At 43.7% G+C, this 16,966-nt stretch overlaps 1 protein-coding gene across 2 annotated transcripts in view; it reads left to right on the top strand.

Moving 5' to 3' along the window:
- kdr (kinase insert domain receptor (a type III receptor tyrosine kinase)) overlaps nucleotides 1-16,966 on the top strand; it is a 45,751-nt gene that overhangs the window by 19,850 nt on the left and 8,935 nt on the right. For both annotated transcript variants that reach the window (XM_079740132.1, XM_079740133.1), the window contains exons 9-21: nucleotides 2,064-2,233; nucleotides 2,886-3,042; nucleotides 5,281-5,401; nucleotides 5,558-5,669; nucleotides 5,918-6,262; nucleotides 6,710-6,856; nucleotides 6,956-7,087; nucleotides 7,935-8,041; nucleotides 8,755-8,890; nucleotides 9,211-9,315; nucleotides 9,422-9,535; nucleotides 9,834-9,922; nucleotides 11,221-11,377. In XM_079740132.1, the coding sequence (XP_079596258.1) occupies nucleotides 2,064-2,233; nucleotides 2,886-3,042; nucleotides 5,281-5,401; nucleotides 5,558-5,669; nucleotides 5,918-6,262; nucleotides 6,710-6,856; nucleotides 6,956-7,087; nucleotides 7,935-8,041; nucleotides 8,755-8,890; nucleotides 9,211-9,315; nucleotides 9,422-9,535; nucleotides 9,834-9,922; nucleotides 11,221-11,377 (1,892 nt within the window). The remainder of the gene's footprint in view (nucleotides 1-2,063; nucleotides 2,234-2,885; nucleotides 3,043-5,280; nucleotides 5,402-5,557; nucleotides 5,670-5,917; nucleotides 6,263-6,709; nucleotides 6,857-6,955; nucleotides 7,088-7,934; nucleotides 8,042-8,754; nucleotides 8,891-9,210; nucleotides 9,316-9,421; nucleotides 9,536-9,833; nucleotides 9,923-11,220; nucleotides 11,378-16,966) is intronic.

Here is a 16,966-nt window from a genome sequence, read left to right as displayed (position 1 = left end):
ATTTTAGCAGCAAATACAATTATCTTGGTTTTGTCCTCATTTACTTGAAGGAAATTTCGGCACATCCAGTCTTTGACTTGCTCAATTCACTGGCACAACAGATCTATGGCCCGATAGTCATTTGGTGAAAGCGATACATAGATATGCATGTCATCAGCATAGCAATGATGGTCAATATTGTTATTTTTTATAATTTGCCCTAGTGAGAGCATGATGTTGAATAAAGAGGGACCTAAGATTGAACCTTGTGGGAATCCACATGTCACGTTGAATAAAATAGTAACTTAGTTACTTTACTGATTACTTGATTTTAAAAGTAACTAAGTTCGATTACAAGTTACTTTATTAGTTCCATTTAGCTGCGACAACACTCCCTGCCACCTCAAAATGAAGAATTAAAACCGGTTTTGCCAATACTTACTTAACTGGAAGTGCAATGTCAACAATGTATCTCCTGACAATTAGGTTGAACTTAAAAACAATTTCCTGAAAAAAAAGATGTTTTTATAAAAAATAAAATAAATAATATAAATAAAAAGCGACAACAAAAACAGAGCTAACGGTGGTAGCAACTTCAGCCGACCCGCCGAGCAGGGCCGAAAAAAAATAAAAAAGCTTTCACTTCTGACACCAATGTAATGACCTTGCCGGTGACAAATCAATGTCCAGTCATAAGTACTTGTACACACTTTATTGTTACAAACCTGGTCACTGTAACTCGCAACCGACGGCAAAAATCCACAACCACCAGTTACCCAGCAAAACTCGCCGCCGAACCCGGTCCCTTCAACGTGCAAGCCCCCCACCCTCCTGTTCTCCCAAGCCCCTCCCCCAGCTGACCTGGTGATTCGCCCCCACACTGATTGACAAGTAGAACATTCCAATGCATGCACATAGAACAACTGGCATAAACGACAACGAAATACAATGCAACACATAATACACAAACTCTTTAAATTTGACGCAGTGTTCTTGAAGCTAGATAGCACTTTGCTGCCGCCAGCACAGAGTGTACATCGAACCTTAATAATGTCACCTTTAGCTGACACAAACTGAAAATAGTGACGTATTTCCAGCTAGAAAACGCGTATCTCTCTCCCATTGTCTCTCTTCCCTCCATTGTTGTTTTGCGTTTGAGTCGCTGTGTAGTGCGTACATGTGAGTTGTCGCCGTGAGTTGTCGCATGCCTGACACGTGACACAGTGATACTGGTTGTCACTCACCACCGTCTGATAGGCAAGAAGAAAGCAAAAATAGATAGTTTTACTAAGGAAAATGAAAAAAAGAAAAATAACGCACAGTGACTTTGATGAGTAAATTTAATCTGATTACTGGTTGGGGAATAGTAACGTGTTAGATTACTCGTTACTGAAAAAAGTGGTCCGAAGCCAGTAACTTGTTACTAAATAATGCGTTACTGGCATCACTGGTCGCCAATGGAAACAAAGTAGTTCTTATTTTGTAGGTAGGACCTAAACCAATTTAAGACTGTGCCTGAAAGCCCCACCCAGTTTGCTAATCTGTCCTAAAGTATTGTATGGTCTACATTGTTGAATGCAGCACTGAGGTCTAGTAGCATTAGTATTGAGATTTTGCCCGAGTCTGTGTTAAGGCGGATGTCCTTTACAACTTTAATAAGGGCGGTCTCGGTGCTGTGAAGGTGTCAAAACCCTGAATGGAAGGTGTCATAGCAACCAGTTGATGACAGGAATTGATTAAGTTGCTGGAGGACAACTTTCTCAATGATTTTACTTATGAAGGGTAGAATTGATATTGGTCTGTAGTTGTTAATATTAGAGGAACTGCAGTTTTCAAGGCTTTAGGGAAATTGCCTGATTAGAGAGAGTTGTTAACTATTTGCAATATGTCTATTGCTAGGCAGTCAAAAACATTCTTAAAGAGATGTGAAGTATGTTAAGTATCAAGGCAAAAGGAGATTGGCTTTAGTTGTGTTACTGTTTCCACAAGAGTAAAGGAAATTAAATATTAGATAATTAGATGGCCCAAATTGCACAGAGTTTCTCGTGTTGAACCACACCCCACGCCTCTTTCTGTCTGTTCAGGTATAAGAATGGCCTGCCACTCTGTAAGGACGATTACAGGGTCAAGCCGAGGATCGGGAGCCTGGTGATCCACGGGGTCGTGGAGGAGGATGCAGGGAACTACACGGTGGTGCTGACCAACAAGCTCACCAATGACAAAGAGAGCCACACATTTCAGCTCATTGTCAATGGCATGTACTCTACTACTAATCAAGTCGAATTGACTCTTTTCATAGAGGCAGGGGTCAATCATCATGAGCGACAGCGATATGGCTGAAAGACATATCACGATATAACTTGATCATATTGGTCGATATTGATAAGCGTTGATAATTGTAATTACCTAAAAAGACTCGGAATTACCATGCTTGATATAAACACTTCTGTTTAACACTTAATATGACCTTCAACTGTTCTTCATTGATAAATACTCCAATTTCGATAAATGAAAAACCCTCAAATATTGTAAATAAGTAGGAAACCGTGTTTGTGTAACAAACCCACTTGTTAGATTCGGTGGTCCAGTCTCTTATCGATATATAAACATGTTTTATATTGTTATTGATCAAAAGTCTGCTATGATACGATGATGTATTGTTTTATTGCCCAGGCCTAGCGACACCTGTGTTTATCCTATGGTGATTCCTGTTTTTAAATGGTTTTTGATGAGCATGACTCAGCTCAATGGCATTAGATAAAGTCTGTTGCTATAGAATAGGCTCGAAAGGAGACAGAACAATTTCGAAAGGCTTTTCATATGGATCTTTCTAGACCGGCCAAACATTCCAGTCTTTATCTGTGAACTTTGCCCAGCATGGTAATGGTCCTCGCCTTGTTGTACAGTGCCACCACACATCATCGAGAAGGAGGTTGCGGTGGACACAGACGTGTATACATTCGGCAGCAGAGCCACCCTCAGGTGCACCGCCCGGGGATTCCCCATCCCCTCACACATCCAGTGGGAGTGGATGTCCCAGGAAGACTGCCCACAGGCCTTTCAGTGAGCCACACACACACACACACACACACACACACACACACACACACACACACACACACACACACACACACACACACACACACACACACACACACACACACACACCATCACACACACACACACACACACACACACACACACACAGAGAGGAGAGACCCCTTCACCCTCCATTGTCAACACAGTGTTATTTTAGACCTGGAACAGCAGATTTTGTGATGGTGATAGAAACGACAGGGAGGGAGACAATGAGAGTGAACTGTGACCAATGAAGATTGACGGATTTGATTAATGTTTCTCACAATGGGCCCTTTTGAAAAACCTCCTTTATTCAGACTTGTTGAAACCGAAACATATATTTAGTAAACGCATTCTCCCTTATAATCACAATTGCCGTCTTTCTATCGTCTTGCTGTTTTGAGTTAGAGACAGTGACGATAACCGTTAGCTGTTAGCAAGGGGGGGGGGGGGGGGGTAAACATTAATTACATAAAGGTTTCCTCCCAGGTAAAGTGCTGCGAGAAGAAGCTTTGTTGATGGAAGCAGGCAGGACATTGTAGCGACTCCAGACCAGAAAGGAGCTTATCTTAAGCATGCACATCACTTCCTACACCTTAACACTGTGCTTCCTGTTGATCCTCTGGTGCTCTCATATCAAACCAGGCTTCTTCCTGTCAAGTTCACTTCTCTGCTCCGTGATTTCCTCTCCTCCCTTCTTATCAAATGCTCTTGTTTCACATATTTTCTCTGTAGTGCATTTTAGAATTCGCTCCATCAGGCTTCTTCTCCTATATTTGGTAGCAGATCTTATCACAGACTCTATATTCATTGTTTAAAAGAGTTGACAAATAATAAAAAATATATACAGAATACACAGTGTATTATGCCTCCTATAAAACCGTTGTTACAGGAGATGTTTCATCTTTGATTAAATATAACATCTAAATGGTTAAACTTAAAAAAATGGGGTAAAGAAAACATCTTTACTCCAAGTCTTTAAAGGGGACATATTATGAAAACAGCACTTTTCCTGGGATTTGGGGTGTTGTTGTGGGTATATGGTGCTCCCACACGCATACAAACTTTGAAAAAAGTCTGTGCATGATTTTTTGAGTGAGATACGCATTTCTGGAAGCAGCCTGCCCCCAGCTACCAAACGAGCGAGTCCGTTTCGGCGCCCCCTCCTTCTTAGGAAGGGGGCATTTGAATATTACCTCCCATTTCCCCACTCCCCTCCAATCGGAGCATCGCTTAGATTTTGTGGACCAGTGGACGAGCAGCTCCGGCGGGGGGAACTCGGCGCTAGCCCTGCAGCTAAGCTCCGGGAGTACAATCCCTTTCTCTGGCGCCGATCTCACCCCGTCGGAGCTGCCGCCGAAGCTTCGGCGGAAGTCGGGAGGAGGAGACATGGAGTAGAAAGGGATTGTACTCCCGGAGCTGAGCTGCCGGACTGCCGCTGAGTTCCCCCAGCCGGAGCTGCTCGTCCGCCGGAGCTGCTAGTCCGCTGGAGCTGCCACCTAGCTTTGGCGCCAGTTCAGCTCCCGGAGTACACCGCCGGACTGCGGCCGGACGGCTTCGACGGCGGCCGGAGTGCAGTCCGGCAGCTCCGGTGCGGGGAGCTCGGAGGCAGTCCGGCAGCTCAGCTCCCGGAGTACAATCCCTTTCTTCTCCATGTCGTGGTTCATTGACTTCAGAGAGTCAATGCCAAAGTTCCTTCCCCCCAATTCTCCTCAACCATGGCTGAGATATTCCCCACTACGAGTCTTTACTTGTGGAAGTACCAGAGACGTCAGACAGTCTTTATTATTCATAATATCATCCGAGGCGCACATAGCTTTTGGCCGTGATATTAGATATATTATATAAATACCCGTATATAATATTATTATTATGTTATATTATATTATATAGATTTAGAGCTCCAGGAGTCAGCAAACGGCAACAATCCCTTCTCCATGCTGTGGTTCAGTCTGACAGCTCATTGGTCAATGGGTAGCAGCTCATTTGCATCAAAGTTACAGACACCAGAAACATCGCATTCTGAACGGACTGAAACAGGGGAATAGCGGTAGACAATATTTTTTTTCCTAAAAGCTATTTCCAGCAAACGGCTTCAAAAACATGTTTTCTGGAACTCAAATGCTATGTTTACTTGTTGGGAAAACACCATAATATGTCTCCTTTAAAGAAAATATTGTGATTGGAGTTGCATTAGATCCTTTCTGGGTCCTTTTACAATAGGTCAGGGTTGGCCGTATCAGAGGTCAACCTAGATGAGTGCACCAGCTGGAGGCATATCAGCAACGGCACTGAACACAACCCTATGGATGGAATCACCATCGACCCTGAACGTGATCCCAAGGTACACCCCTATTAATTTCACCTGCAAGACACTACTGCCAGGCCACCATCTATTCCTAATTAATCAGTCGCCTAAACATTGGTTAGGGTCAAAGTTGTTGCTGTATTTCTCATTCAAATGACCTGGCACTTAATGAGTTTGCATCTGTTCATGAAGAAAATCGTGAGTTCTTTGAAGATCAACAAAGCTGAGGTCCACGCTCTGTACAGATGCCTGGCTGCCAATAAAAAAGGACAAGATTCACGCATAATATTCTTCCATGTGACCCGTAAGAAGCCTTTTTCATGTTTCAAGTTTCATGTTGCTGTCTGGCAACAAAATTGCCAAGCAGCCAAACCAAAGCATTTTTCTGTTTAAATGGATGCATGCACAGCTAGAGAATCAAAGGAACCCATTTAACACAGAAGAGTATGGAACATTTAAAAAATGGTTCCAGGAAACTCTTTCCATCAAACACTACCTTAGTTTGGTGTGATCCATCAACGCTACTGTTGACTACATCTTATTCCTCCACAGGTGGCCTCGAGCTAACCATGTCTCCATCCAGTGAGCCCATAGAGGAGGAGCCGGTGGTTCTGAGGTGCAAGGCGGACAAGCACCTCTACAGGAACCTGGCCTGGTTCCGCTTGTCCGGCGCTTTTGACTCGGAGCGCATCACGTCGGTCCAGCCGTGCCGCTCGCTGACCCTGGCCCAGCTTCCCCTCTCCCAGGCCGCTCTGTCACGCCTGCAGGGCGCCAAGCTCAGCCTGGAGCTGCCACTGGCCAGCGCGTCGCGGCATGACGAGGGCATTTATGTCTGCCAGGTGGAGAACATCAAAACACGGGAGAAGATCTGCCTGCTGCGCAGCCTGACTCTCAGAGGTACATGCTCGCCGCTCGTTCTGCTTACTCTTTATTTATTTATTTTACTGGCTAAACGTCAAATACAGATTTTAAACTCACATATTCTTTGCTTCTTAAGGTTTAGTCCTCATGTTCCTTTATAATGTTAGGAGTGTAATCTGTGAGGAATGCCATAATCATCCATCATCAGTGAGTGAAATATCTGATTTAAGTTAACTGCGCTTTGCACTGTGTGAGCCATTCGATTTAAGAGCACCCCTGGCTTGTATCTGACCCCTAAGGGCACCTCTTTCCTCATCTGTTCAGGCAATAATTAAGCCTGTTAAGCACAGGTGCGTGAACCTACAGCACCTTAAACAAAGCATACTTGAGGGAAGAAACAAAGCTAATGTGCATTGGAAAAAGTGTGAAGTGTCAAGCCAAGAAATGCTTGACGTGAATTTGCATCTGCAACCTTGACTCTAGCTCTGGAGCCTGCAAGGATTCTGAATAACATGACTGACCAGAAGGTAAACATGAGCAGCACGATGGTGTTCACGTGCGACGTCACGGGCACCCCTCACCCCAGCGTGGTTTGGACCAAGAACAACCACACCGTTCTGGAAGGTTCCGGTAAGAGCAGGACCAACTGGCTACATCACAACCAATCAGCATTCATCTGCACCGTTCCCTCCGAATCCAGGCTAACATGATGTTGCAAACTGTTTCCAGGGGTTATTCTGAGCGAACGGAACCAACGGTTGACCATCCAGCGTGTGAAGGAGGAGGACAGTGGTCTGTACACATGCACTGCGTGTAACAAGCGTTTCTGTGACTCCTCCCAGGCCTTCCTGACCACAGAAGGTAAACATTGCCTACATTACCCTCATCGTTACTACGCAGGGCGTACCGTTAAATGCTCTGCAGAAATGTCTAGCATTTCCTGCTGGGTAGTTTGGAAACAACAACATAGTCCTTTATTTTAACCTTCGACCCTTACGCTCTCTTCACATTGTCTCAAGGTTTTCCCCCTTTTTGCCCAGGAGGGAGGAGCATTTTTAAATATCAAAGTCTGTGTGTAAGAATAACTTCACTTGTTCCGGTAGGGGAAGTTGACCCCCATTAAAGAAATCCTTCAGGCAGTTTAGGAAAAAAAACAAAACAATGAAGAGATTTCAGGACAATGGGAGAGGTCCCCTCCCCCCCCCCCCACTCCCTCTATACTGAACCCATGCAGGGAAAAACAACAAATGGTCTCACTCCAACCAAGGTCTACGTGACCATTCTCCTGCCACTAGCCCGGTCAGTACACACATCCCCTCCTGGGCCAGTGACAGAATAATAAGCATAAAAAGAGCATAAGAAAAAAACAGGGAATGATTTGGATGAGTGAAAATGAGAAGGGTTAGAGAACATGGTGGGCCCTGAAAGTTGTTAGGACTAGATACACTTCCAGCCTAGACTTCTTCCTTCAGCCATGGTCACGTGCACTCACATGCACACGCACATGCACACACACAGCAATTACAACCAACCTCTCCTCACATCATTATTGTCAACAAATGCCAAAAGTATGGGAGTCATGTTAATGTTTTAACACTGTCCACTTTTGTTTCTAAAGTCTTAGTAGAATAGTCCATGGCTATGCAACCCAATACTGTGATGGCTTTGTTAATAAAGAGCGTACTTTCCCCATGGCTGTTGTTTTTAGGGGCGGAGGAGAAGACCAACGTGGAGCTGATTGTGCCTATTGGCTGTGTGGTCATTGCCATGTTTTTCTGGCTGCTGATAGTCTTCGTCATCCGAGGAAGAAAGAGGGTACAACTAATTGAGCAGAACAGCACATTTGTACATTCACATACTTTAAGCTCTCTTTCTCTCACACACAGCCACAAATGCAAGCATGTACAGATGCATGCACACACACACACACACACACACACACACACACACACACACACACACACACACACACACACACACACACACACACACACACACACACACAATCCCTTTACTAGCACAACACTCAAGCAAGCAGACAAGACACAAAGCCACAAGGACACATTCAGGCAATCAACAACATAGACACACTTACCACAACAAAGACCACTGTAACCGGTTGATTAAAACTAACGAGGCTGGCTTATGACGGCTCCTCTGCTATTGTGTCCCTAAAACAACAGTCTGATGTCTCCTCCCACACACAGCCTTTCTAAACCTAACCCTTAGAAGAGGGTCAGGGTCATTAGCAAACAAATTACCAGAAATGACCAGTGATGACCTCTTGGGTTTGTGAATGTCCACTCTGTCAGCAACACACCAACTCATTCACTCACTGTCTCTCTCTCTCACTCACTGTCTGTCTGTCTGTCTGTCTGTCTGTCTGTCTGTCTGTCTGTCTGTCTGTCTGTCTGTCTGTCTGTCTGTCTGTCTGTCTGTCTGTCTGTCTGTCTGTCTGTCTGTCTGTCTGTCTGTGTCTGACTGACTCAATGACACTCTCACCCTCCCTCTCTCTGTCTCTCTGTCAGCCTACCGGTGAGGACGTGAAGACAGGCTACCTGTCCATGATCTTGGACTCTGAGGACATGCCAGTGGATGAGCAGTGTGAGCGGCTCACGTACGATGCCAACAAGTGGGAGTTTCCCCGAGACAGGCTGAAACTAGGTGACCCACAATCAAGACCATGTCAGGCATAACCACTGTTAAGCATAGAGGCAGGATAATGGATCAAACCTCAATGTTCGCAGTCCAGCAACCTTACCTGAACCTTACCTTCTCATTGATGATATCTCGTAGAAAGAGATCACTGGAATACCATATGAAAAAATGGGTTGTGTAAATGACATTTCATCCATACATTTATGTTTGCTATGCATTTAATCGCTTCATCCATTGGGAGTTACCATTAACCCTGATCCATTCACGCTGTTGCAAAAAAGCTAAGCCAAGCTATTTTGAATGACTGCATATTATTTGTTACAAAGGCGATCCTTTGGGACGAGGTGCATTTGGTCAGGTGGTGGAGGCCGCTGCTTTTGGCATCGAGAAAAACACCACGTGTACAACTGTTGCTGTCAAAATGCTGAAAGGTACAAATAAACAGGGTAGAGAGAAACCCTAACTGTTTCATTGAAAACAAAGTGGCAATGAAAAATGTAGAGGCGATAATGGAAAATACTACTGGGTGTGCTACAGAGGGCGCCACATCGAGTGAGTACCGGGCGTTGATGTCCGAGCTGAAGATCCTCATCCACATCGGTCACCATCTAAATGTGGTCAACCTTCTGGGAGCCTGCACCAAGCCGGGGGGTGAGTCCTCATAGCAACCGTACTACTAGAAAACATTGCCTCCTCCAAGTATCTTCATTGTGACATTCTTCTGGTGTGCACCAATGAGGAAGGACATCATACGGCCCCTTTATTAGAACTGCTACTTGATTATCATGGTTATTATGATTGGTTATTATCTGCTTGTCGTCAAATTAGACATATATTTTAAACACATGAGAAATAATATATATGTCTAGCTCTTTATGGTTGGTCTCCCCACAAAATGTCACATTAACTTTTTCTGAATATTCTCTTTTCTCTCCCCTTCTCTTCTCAGGACCATTGATGGTGATTGTAGAGTATTGTAAAAACGGCAACCTGTCCAGCTACTTAAAGAGCAAGCGTGGAGAGTACAGTCCCTTCAAGGTAACCCAGCTGATGTCACCATGCATGCAACACTATGACTAAACACACACTCAAGAATTACGCTCCAGTTACAACACAGCAGAACAATTTGGTGATGTTTCACAGAATTTCACAGAAAAAAACAATTCTTTATAAACTATATATATATATATATATATATATATATATATATATATATATATATATATATATATATATATATATATATATATCTATATCTCTATCAGTGGGGGCTTCTCCACTGAGGAGAGAGATCACCAAAAAGTAATGGCAACGTCAGTGTTGTGAGTGCTACATGGTTTGCTGGAATCATTACTAGCAATCGACTGTATTGCTGGCCCTTTTTGCTCTTGAATAATGGCAAATCTCCAACATGGGCTTGTTCATGGTTTCACTGATGTGAAAAATCTTGATAGGGCAACCAAACGCCACGACAAGTGTCAAGATCACGTTGGTGCTGCTATCCGACTTTCCTTGCTAGGCACCATGCTTATAGATCAGGTTGTTTGAAATAATGGTCTTGTTCTTTTACTAGTTTGTTACTCTGACCGTTCTGTTTGGTATTGTGGAAAGGGTGTGGAAAGGGTGAATGATTCAGAGCATGATGCATTTTAAATGGCATCACTTTTGATCTTGAGTCTTTTCTTAAAACAATTGTAACTGAAAATAAACATAGCTAAATATCAACCAATAACTTCATTCATCGTCATTGAGGTCAAAAATAGGCCCAATGATAGGCCCAGATTTTTGTATTTACTTTTACAAATCAAGAATAGGCCTGATTTGACTAAAGGGCTTTGCATCCTTTCCTTCTGCCCTTACAGTCCATTTCAAAGACATGCTGCCCACCAGCCTTCCAATTACAGTGATGCCACTGGTGGCTTTGTATCAATTTTATTCACATAACTATCCCTCCCTACTATTTTGTAGTTCACCAAAACACCCTGAAAGAACTTGAGTCTCACATTCTTATGCCACCAGACACCAACAGTGCAAGCAGGCCAATGGCAACCAAGCGCGCAGTCCTTCCTCCCTCACTTTAAAAATCACCAGCCGCCATATATATATATATATATATATATATATATATATATATATATATATATATATCGTTTATCAAGAATTGCCTTCATGTTTTTTAGATTTTCTAACTATCCTGTCAAAGGGTTTCTGGGGTGTTTACAGTCACACGCCCGTTGAATTTAGTGAAGCTGTGAAGCTTTGTCTGACTCACTCACTGTTATGACAAATTTACGTTGACCTGAAATGAGATGATTGCTCTGTCATAATGTTAACAGAGACAGAGGGTGGAAAATGCGAGGTTGGCACGTCCAGGGGAAGACGTGGATGAAGTGGACCTGGGTTTGGGGACTACCGCCCAGTTGGACATCTGTGCCGGCACGGCTATCTGCACCCGATACGACGCCTCACCCATCGAAACGGAACTGAGAGGAGGTCAGTCGCTCGTTTAAAAACGTTCCTGTGGGTTAAAGCACAGAGTGGCGGCCCAGATGTTATTTAAAGGTCCCATGGCATGCTACTTTATGGATGCTTTAATATAGATATTAGTAGGCCCCAAACACAGTATTTGAAGACGTTCCCGAAATTCAGCCGTGGTGCAGAATTACAGCCACTACGAGCCAGTCGCACATTGAAAATTCCCCAAATACGCCGTTTCGGTGTCTGTAATTTTAATGCAAATAAGGAGGAGAGAGGTGGGTCAAGGAGGACGGTGGGGGTGTGGCCCTGAGCAGCTTGCAACCACCGTACCATGCGCTCTGTTTACAGTGGGTGTGTATCTTTAGCCGTGTTCTGTAAATATTCTAGAACATTGTTTTTCAAACTGTGAGGAGCGCCTCCCCTGGGGGGCGCCAGAGTTCTTCTGGGGGGCGCGACGTGAGAAAAAAAGAAACCAGAAAAAGTAACAGAAAAAACAGACACAGTGCGTCTTCACAGCGAAGATGCGCTGTGTTCGAAATCGTTCCCTATTCACTCACTCACTATTCCCTATATACAGTGGGGCAAAAAAGTATTTAGTCAGCTACCAATTGTGCAAGTTCTCCCACTTTAAAAGACGAGAGAGGACTGTAATTTTCATCATAGGTAAACCTCAGCTATGAGAGACAAAATGAAAAAAAAAAATCCAGAAAATCACATTGTCTGATTTTTTAAGAATTTATTTGCAAATTATGGTGGAAAATAAGTATTTGGTCACCTACAAACCAGCAAGATTTCTGGCTGTCACAGACCTGTAACTTCTTCTTTAAGAGGCTCCTCTGTCCTCCACTCGTTACCTGTATTAATGGCACCTGTTTGAACTCCTTATCAGTATAAAAGACACCTGTCCACAACCTCAAACAGTCACACTCCAAACTCTACTATGGCCAAGACCAAAGAGCTGTCAAAGGACACCAGAAACACAATTGTAGACCTGCACCAGGCTGGGAAGTCTGAATCTGCAATAGGTAAGCAGTTTGGTGTGAAGAAATCAACTGTGGGAGCCATTATTAGGAAATGGAATATATACAAGACCACTGATAATCTCCCTCGATCTGGGGCTCCACGCAAGATCTCACCCTGTGGGGTCAGAATGATCACAAGAACGGTGAACAAAAATCCCAGAACCACACGGGGGGACCTAGTGAATGACCTCCAGAGAGCTGGGACCAAAGTAACAAAGGCTACCATCACTAACACACCACGCCACCAGGGACTCAAATCCTGCAGTGCCAGACGTGTCCCCCTGCTAAAGCCAGTGCATGTCCGGGCCCGTTTGAAGTTTGCTAGAGAGCATTTGGATGATCCAGAACAGGATTGGGAGAATGTCATATGGTCAGATGAAACCAAAATAGAACTTTTTGGTAAAAACTCAACTCGTCGTGTTTGGAGGAGAAAGAATGCTGAGTTGCATCCAAAGAACACCATACCTACAGTGAAGCATGGGGGTGGAAACACCATGCTTTGGGGCTGTTTTTCTGCCAAGGGACCAGGACGTCTGATCCATGTGACGGAAAGAATGAATGGGGCCATGTATCGTGAGATTTTGAGTGAAAACCTCCTTCCATCAGCAAGGGCACTGAAGATGAAACGTGGCTGGGTCTTTCAGCATGACAATGACCCCAAACACACCGCCCGGGCAACGAAGGAGTGGCTTCGTAAGAAGCATTTCAAGGTCCTGGAGTGGCCTAGCCAGTCTCCAGATCTCAACCCCATAGAAAATCTTTGGAGGGAGTTGAAAGTCTGTGTTGCCCAGCGAAGACCCCAAAACATCACTGCTCTAGAGGAGATCTGCATGGAGGAATGGGCCAAAATACCAGCAGCAGTGTGTGAAAACCTTGTAAAGACTTACAGAAAACGTTTGACCTCTGTCATTGCCAACAAAGGGCATGTAACAAAGTATTGAGATTAGGGTTGGGCATCGTTTGGATTTTAACGATTCTGATTCCGATTCCGATTCTCAATATCGATTCCTGTTCTAAACGATTCTCGATTCCGATTCTTTGAGGTGCAGGAGAAAAAAAAGACAAGAATTTTTTCATTTGAAAAAGCCTTTACACAGGCCATTATATTTATTCACATTGCCGAGGGTCCCTAACTGTAACTATAACTGAATTCTGCTGAAGTGACACAAGTTGGCAGCAGTCTAAAAAGCAAAGAGCTGCAGCCCAGGTGGATGTATATGTAACAAAATAAAACAAACTCAAACCCTGGCGCAGTTGTGACAAATCATTAACAACAGTTCTTGTTTAGGAAGATTATCATGTCTGCCTTCTCAGGCAGTAAGCGCGACCGTTCCGCACAGATTGTGTTTCCTGCAGTAGAAAACACCCGTTCACTAGGTGTTGAGGAGGCCTGGACACATAAATATGAGAAGGCCAGACATGACAGTAAAGGATAAGTTTGTGTCTGGGTCCAGAACCAGGCTGCAGGGTCAGACGATGTGATGATTGGTGGCGTTTCCAGGTACGTCTGGATCTCCCTTTCAGCACGACTTTCCATGGACATCAACCCCTCTTGTGAGGTCCTCTTCATGGCATCCTCCTCAGCAAAAAGCTCCTCCAGTGGAGACTTTTTCGATTGTTTGGAAGGAGGAGGCTGCTAAACAAACACAGGACAGAACAGTTAAAAAAAACATTAAAAACATATTTCATGACTGAGAAGAACATACCAAATATAATTTCAGTAATCTACTTACATTCTCCTCTTCCTCCTCGCTCTCAGTCTTCACACCTTCCTGGTTTCCCTCGCCCTGCATCACACCAACCTCTTCTGAATGGTCATGATTGACTGCCACCGACTACAGAGAACATAATATGGAGAGGGACAGGTGGATAGAAAAGATGGATAGAAAGATGGATAGAATATAAGAATAAAATGAAACAGCAGTGAACTGTCTCAGCCACCAGTACAGAGAGTTGTCACAGTCTATAATAGAATATGTGCTAATAAAGGCATGCACTTAACTGATTAACAGTAGATATGTTGTGGTAAGGTGATTAAAACATTATAAACAGTACAGTGTTAATGATTACTGCATGGATGTAAAATGCAAATTAAATATAAAATGTTAAGGAGTGAGGGAGACAGTATATATGTTTGTGTATGAATGACATTTCACCTCTTCAGAGTTTGCCAGCAACTTCCCCTTGATCCGTTCCCAGACTGCGGTGTTGTTGTCCATCTTATTCTTGAAGCGGGGATCTAAGGCAGTGGCTTCTTCCAAGAAGAACCTGATGTCGTCATTCTTCAAAACAATAAAAACAAAACTACTATTGCATCAAGCCACAGGAACAGAAGTATTTAATGCATTTTAATCTTCATTCGTTTGATATCCTCAGTCATTACCTTGTACCGGGTAGACATGTTTCCCCAGACCCTTTTCTTCAAGTCAGCTACAAATGCTGTGTCTCCATTTACAGCAGCGAAGTGTTTCTCCAGCTTTTGGATGATCGGCAGGATCTGTCCGGCTGTTGGGTTTTTTTCAGTGGAAACACAGAGCGTGCAGGTGTACAGAACCTGCATCAGCTTGATGAAGTCTTCTGCCTTGGTGAAATCACCATCTGTCAGCCGATCAAGCCTGTGTACAGTTCAAAATATAGATTTTTTTTTTTGTCTCTTTAAACAAAAGCAGTGCTATTTGACAAGTGAGTTTAAATTAATTCCACTGCATAATACAGCAAACCAGTGTGCTAACTTCTTCCTTAGTACCTTATGCACGTTCTTACGCCTAATTTCATTCTTATATCCTATATAACATCTTCCTATCTCTACCTGTCCCTCTCCATATTCTTTCTCAGGCATTGGTCCAAGCTGGCTGCTTGTATTGCAGGGTATTGTTCAAGGAATCTCTCCATCATTAGGTAGAGAGAATTCCACCTTGTTCTCACATCGAGAATCAGTGAATGTTGAGGGAGGTCTGACATGAACAAGAAAATCACAAATATGACATGCAACTTTGATATTGTGTAATCAGACAGATTTATGTAATGTTGCATTGTTTTACCAATGTTAATACCAGCTAAATGTACATTGTGTGCAGTGCACTACTAAAAGTACTTTAATTTGATCCTTGTGGTATCCAATTAAACTCAAGACATTGATTCTTACTTAGGACATCCTGCTTTTCCCGTAGAACCACCTTTGCCATGGACGACCTCTTCATCCAGACGATGATGGCACGAATCTTTGCAGTCCACTGAGCCACTGAGCTGCTGGAGTACAGACTTTGTGCTGCTAGGTTTAGTGAATGAGCGAAGCAGCCGAGCATCACAAACTGCAGCCGTTTGATGGCTACGTCCATATTGGCCGCATTATCCACAGTAACGGCTACTACTTTATCAAACACGCCAAATTCTTTCGGGATGTCGCCGATTTCCTCTGCCACGACAATTCCTGTCTGGGCTCTGTACACAGCTTTTGTTGCGAGAACTTTCTGCCTCATGTTGCTTTCCACTAAATAGTGCACTGTGACAGTTAGGTAGTGGTCTTGGGTTAGGCTAGTCCAGCCATCACAAGTGAGAGCTATGTGACTGACCTCACTCAGCTCTGAGATCAGATTAGATTTTTCTATCTGGTACCATGCCGGGATCAATCTATTAGTTAAACACTCCCTTGTAGGGGGGGTGTACTTCGGGTTTATTGAATGGATCATATCCCTGCAAACACAAAAACAAACATAAGATATCTTAAAAGCATTTAACTTTTAAACAGAGCATAAAAGCAATTTGCAATAAATACACACAAACACTTCAGCACATGTCCATATGTTGTGATGTTTATAAATCAAACCAGCACTGTGCCAAAGACAAATCTGTCAATAAAGTTAAACCTCAACTGTTACTGTAACTTAGGTCAGGGGTAGATAAAGTAGCTACAAGCTAAGTTAGTTTAACGTTATTCTTATTTATTTACCTAAATGTGGGCGACTCGACGTCGCAAAAGGGATGCAGCCTTTTTACCACATACGCCGTTACTTTTCTGTGGCACTCAGCAATTTGCTCCGCTGACAGCTTTCCCCTTGCTGCCATGCTGAAAGGAGTTTGTTGTATCTTTGCTGGCTGGGGTCTCGGGCCGGTTAACGTAGCAGCAGCAGCCGCAGCAGCAGCAGGCTCAGACTGGCTAACGTTAACGTTAGCATCACTCTGCGAGCGTTCAACAACTATGAACAGATTTGACACAGTTTTAGCAACTGGTAGTCTATAACTTAAGCTAGTCTGTTAAGAATAAGACAATCATAATTTGTATGTACCAACCTGATTCCGTTTCCAATGAGGAGTTACTAGCTGATGGTTGACTGTCCAAAGTGGAGGAAGCGACGGGAGCACGAGACCGACGCAACGCGTCAAACACACTACACTCGTTAATTGTTATACCATGCAGCAGGCGAAGGTGTTTTATCATGTTTGTTGTGCACCCTCCTTTGGCAGTAATAAGTTTATTGCAGGTGTTGCACTGTGCGAAGCCGTCCTTTTTTAAATTAAAATGAAGCCAGACTTTTGAGCGGCGTTTGCGGTCCATGTTCGAACTTCAGACAACTGATGTTTA

The sequence above is a fragment of the Pollachius pollachius genome (assembly GCF_949987615.1).
Source record: "Pollachius pollachius genome assembly, chromosome: 7".
NCBI classification, from domain to species: Eukaryota; Metazoa; Chordata; class Actinopteri; order Gadiformes; family Gadidae; genus Pollachius; species Pollachius pollachius.
This window is presented reverse-complemented; position numbering and strand designations above follow the sequence as displayed.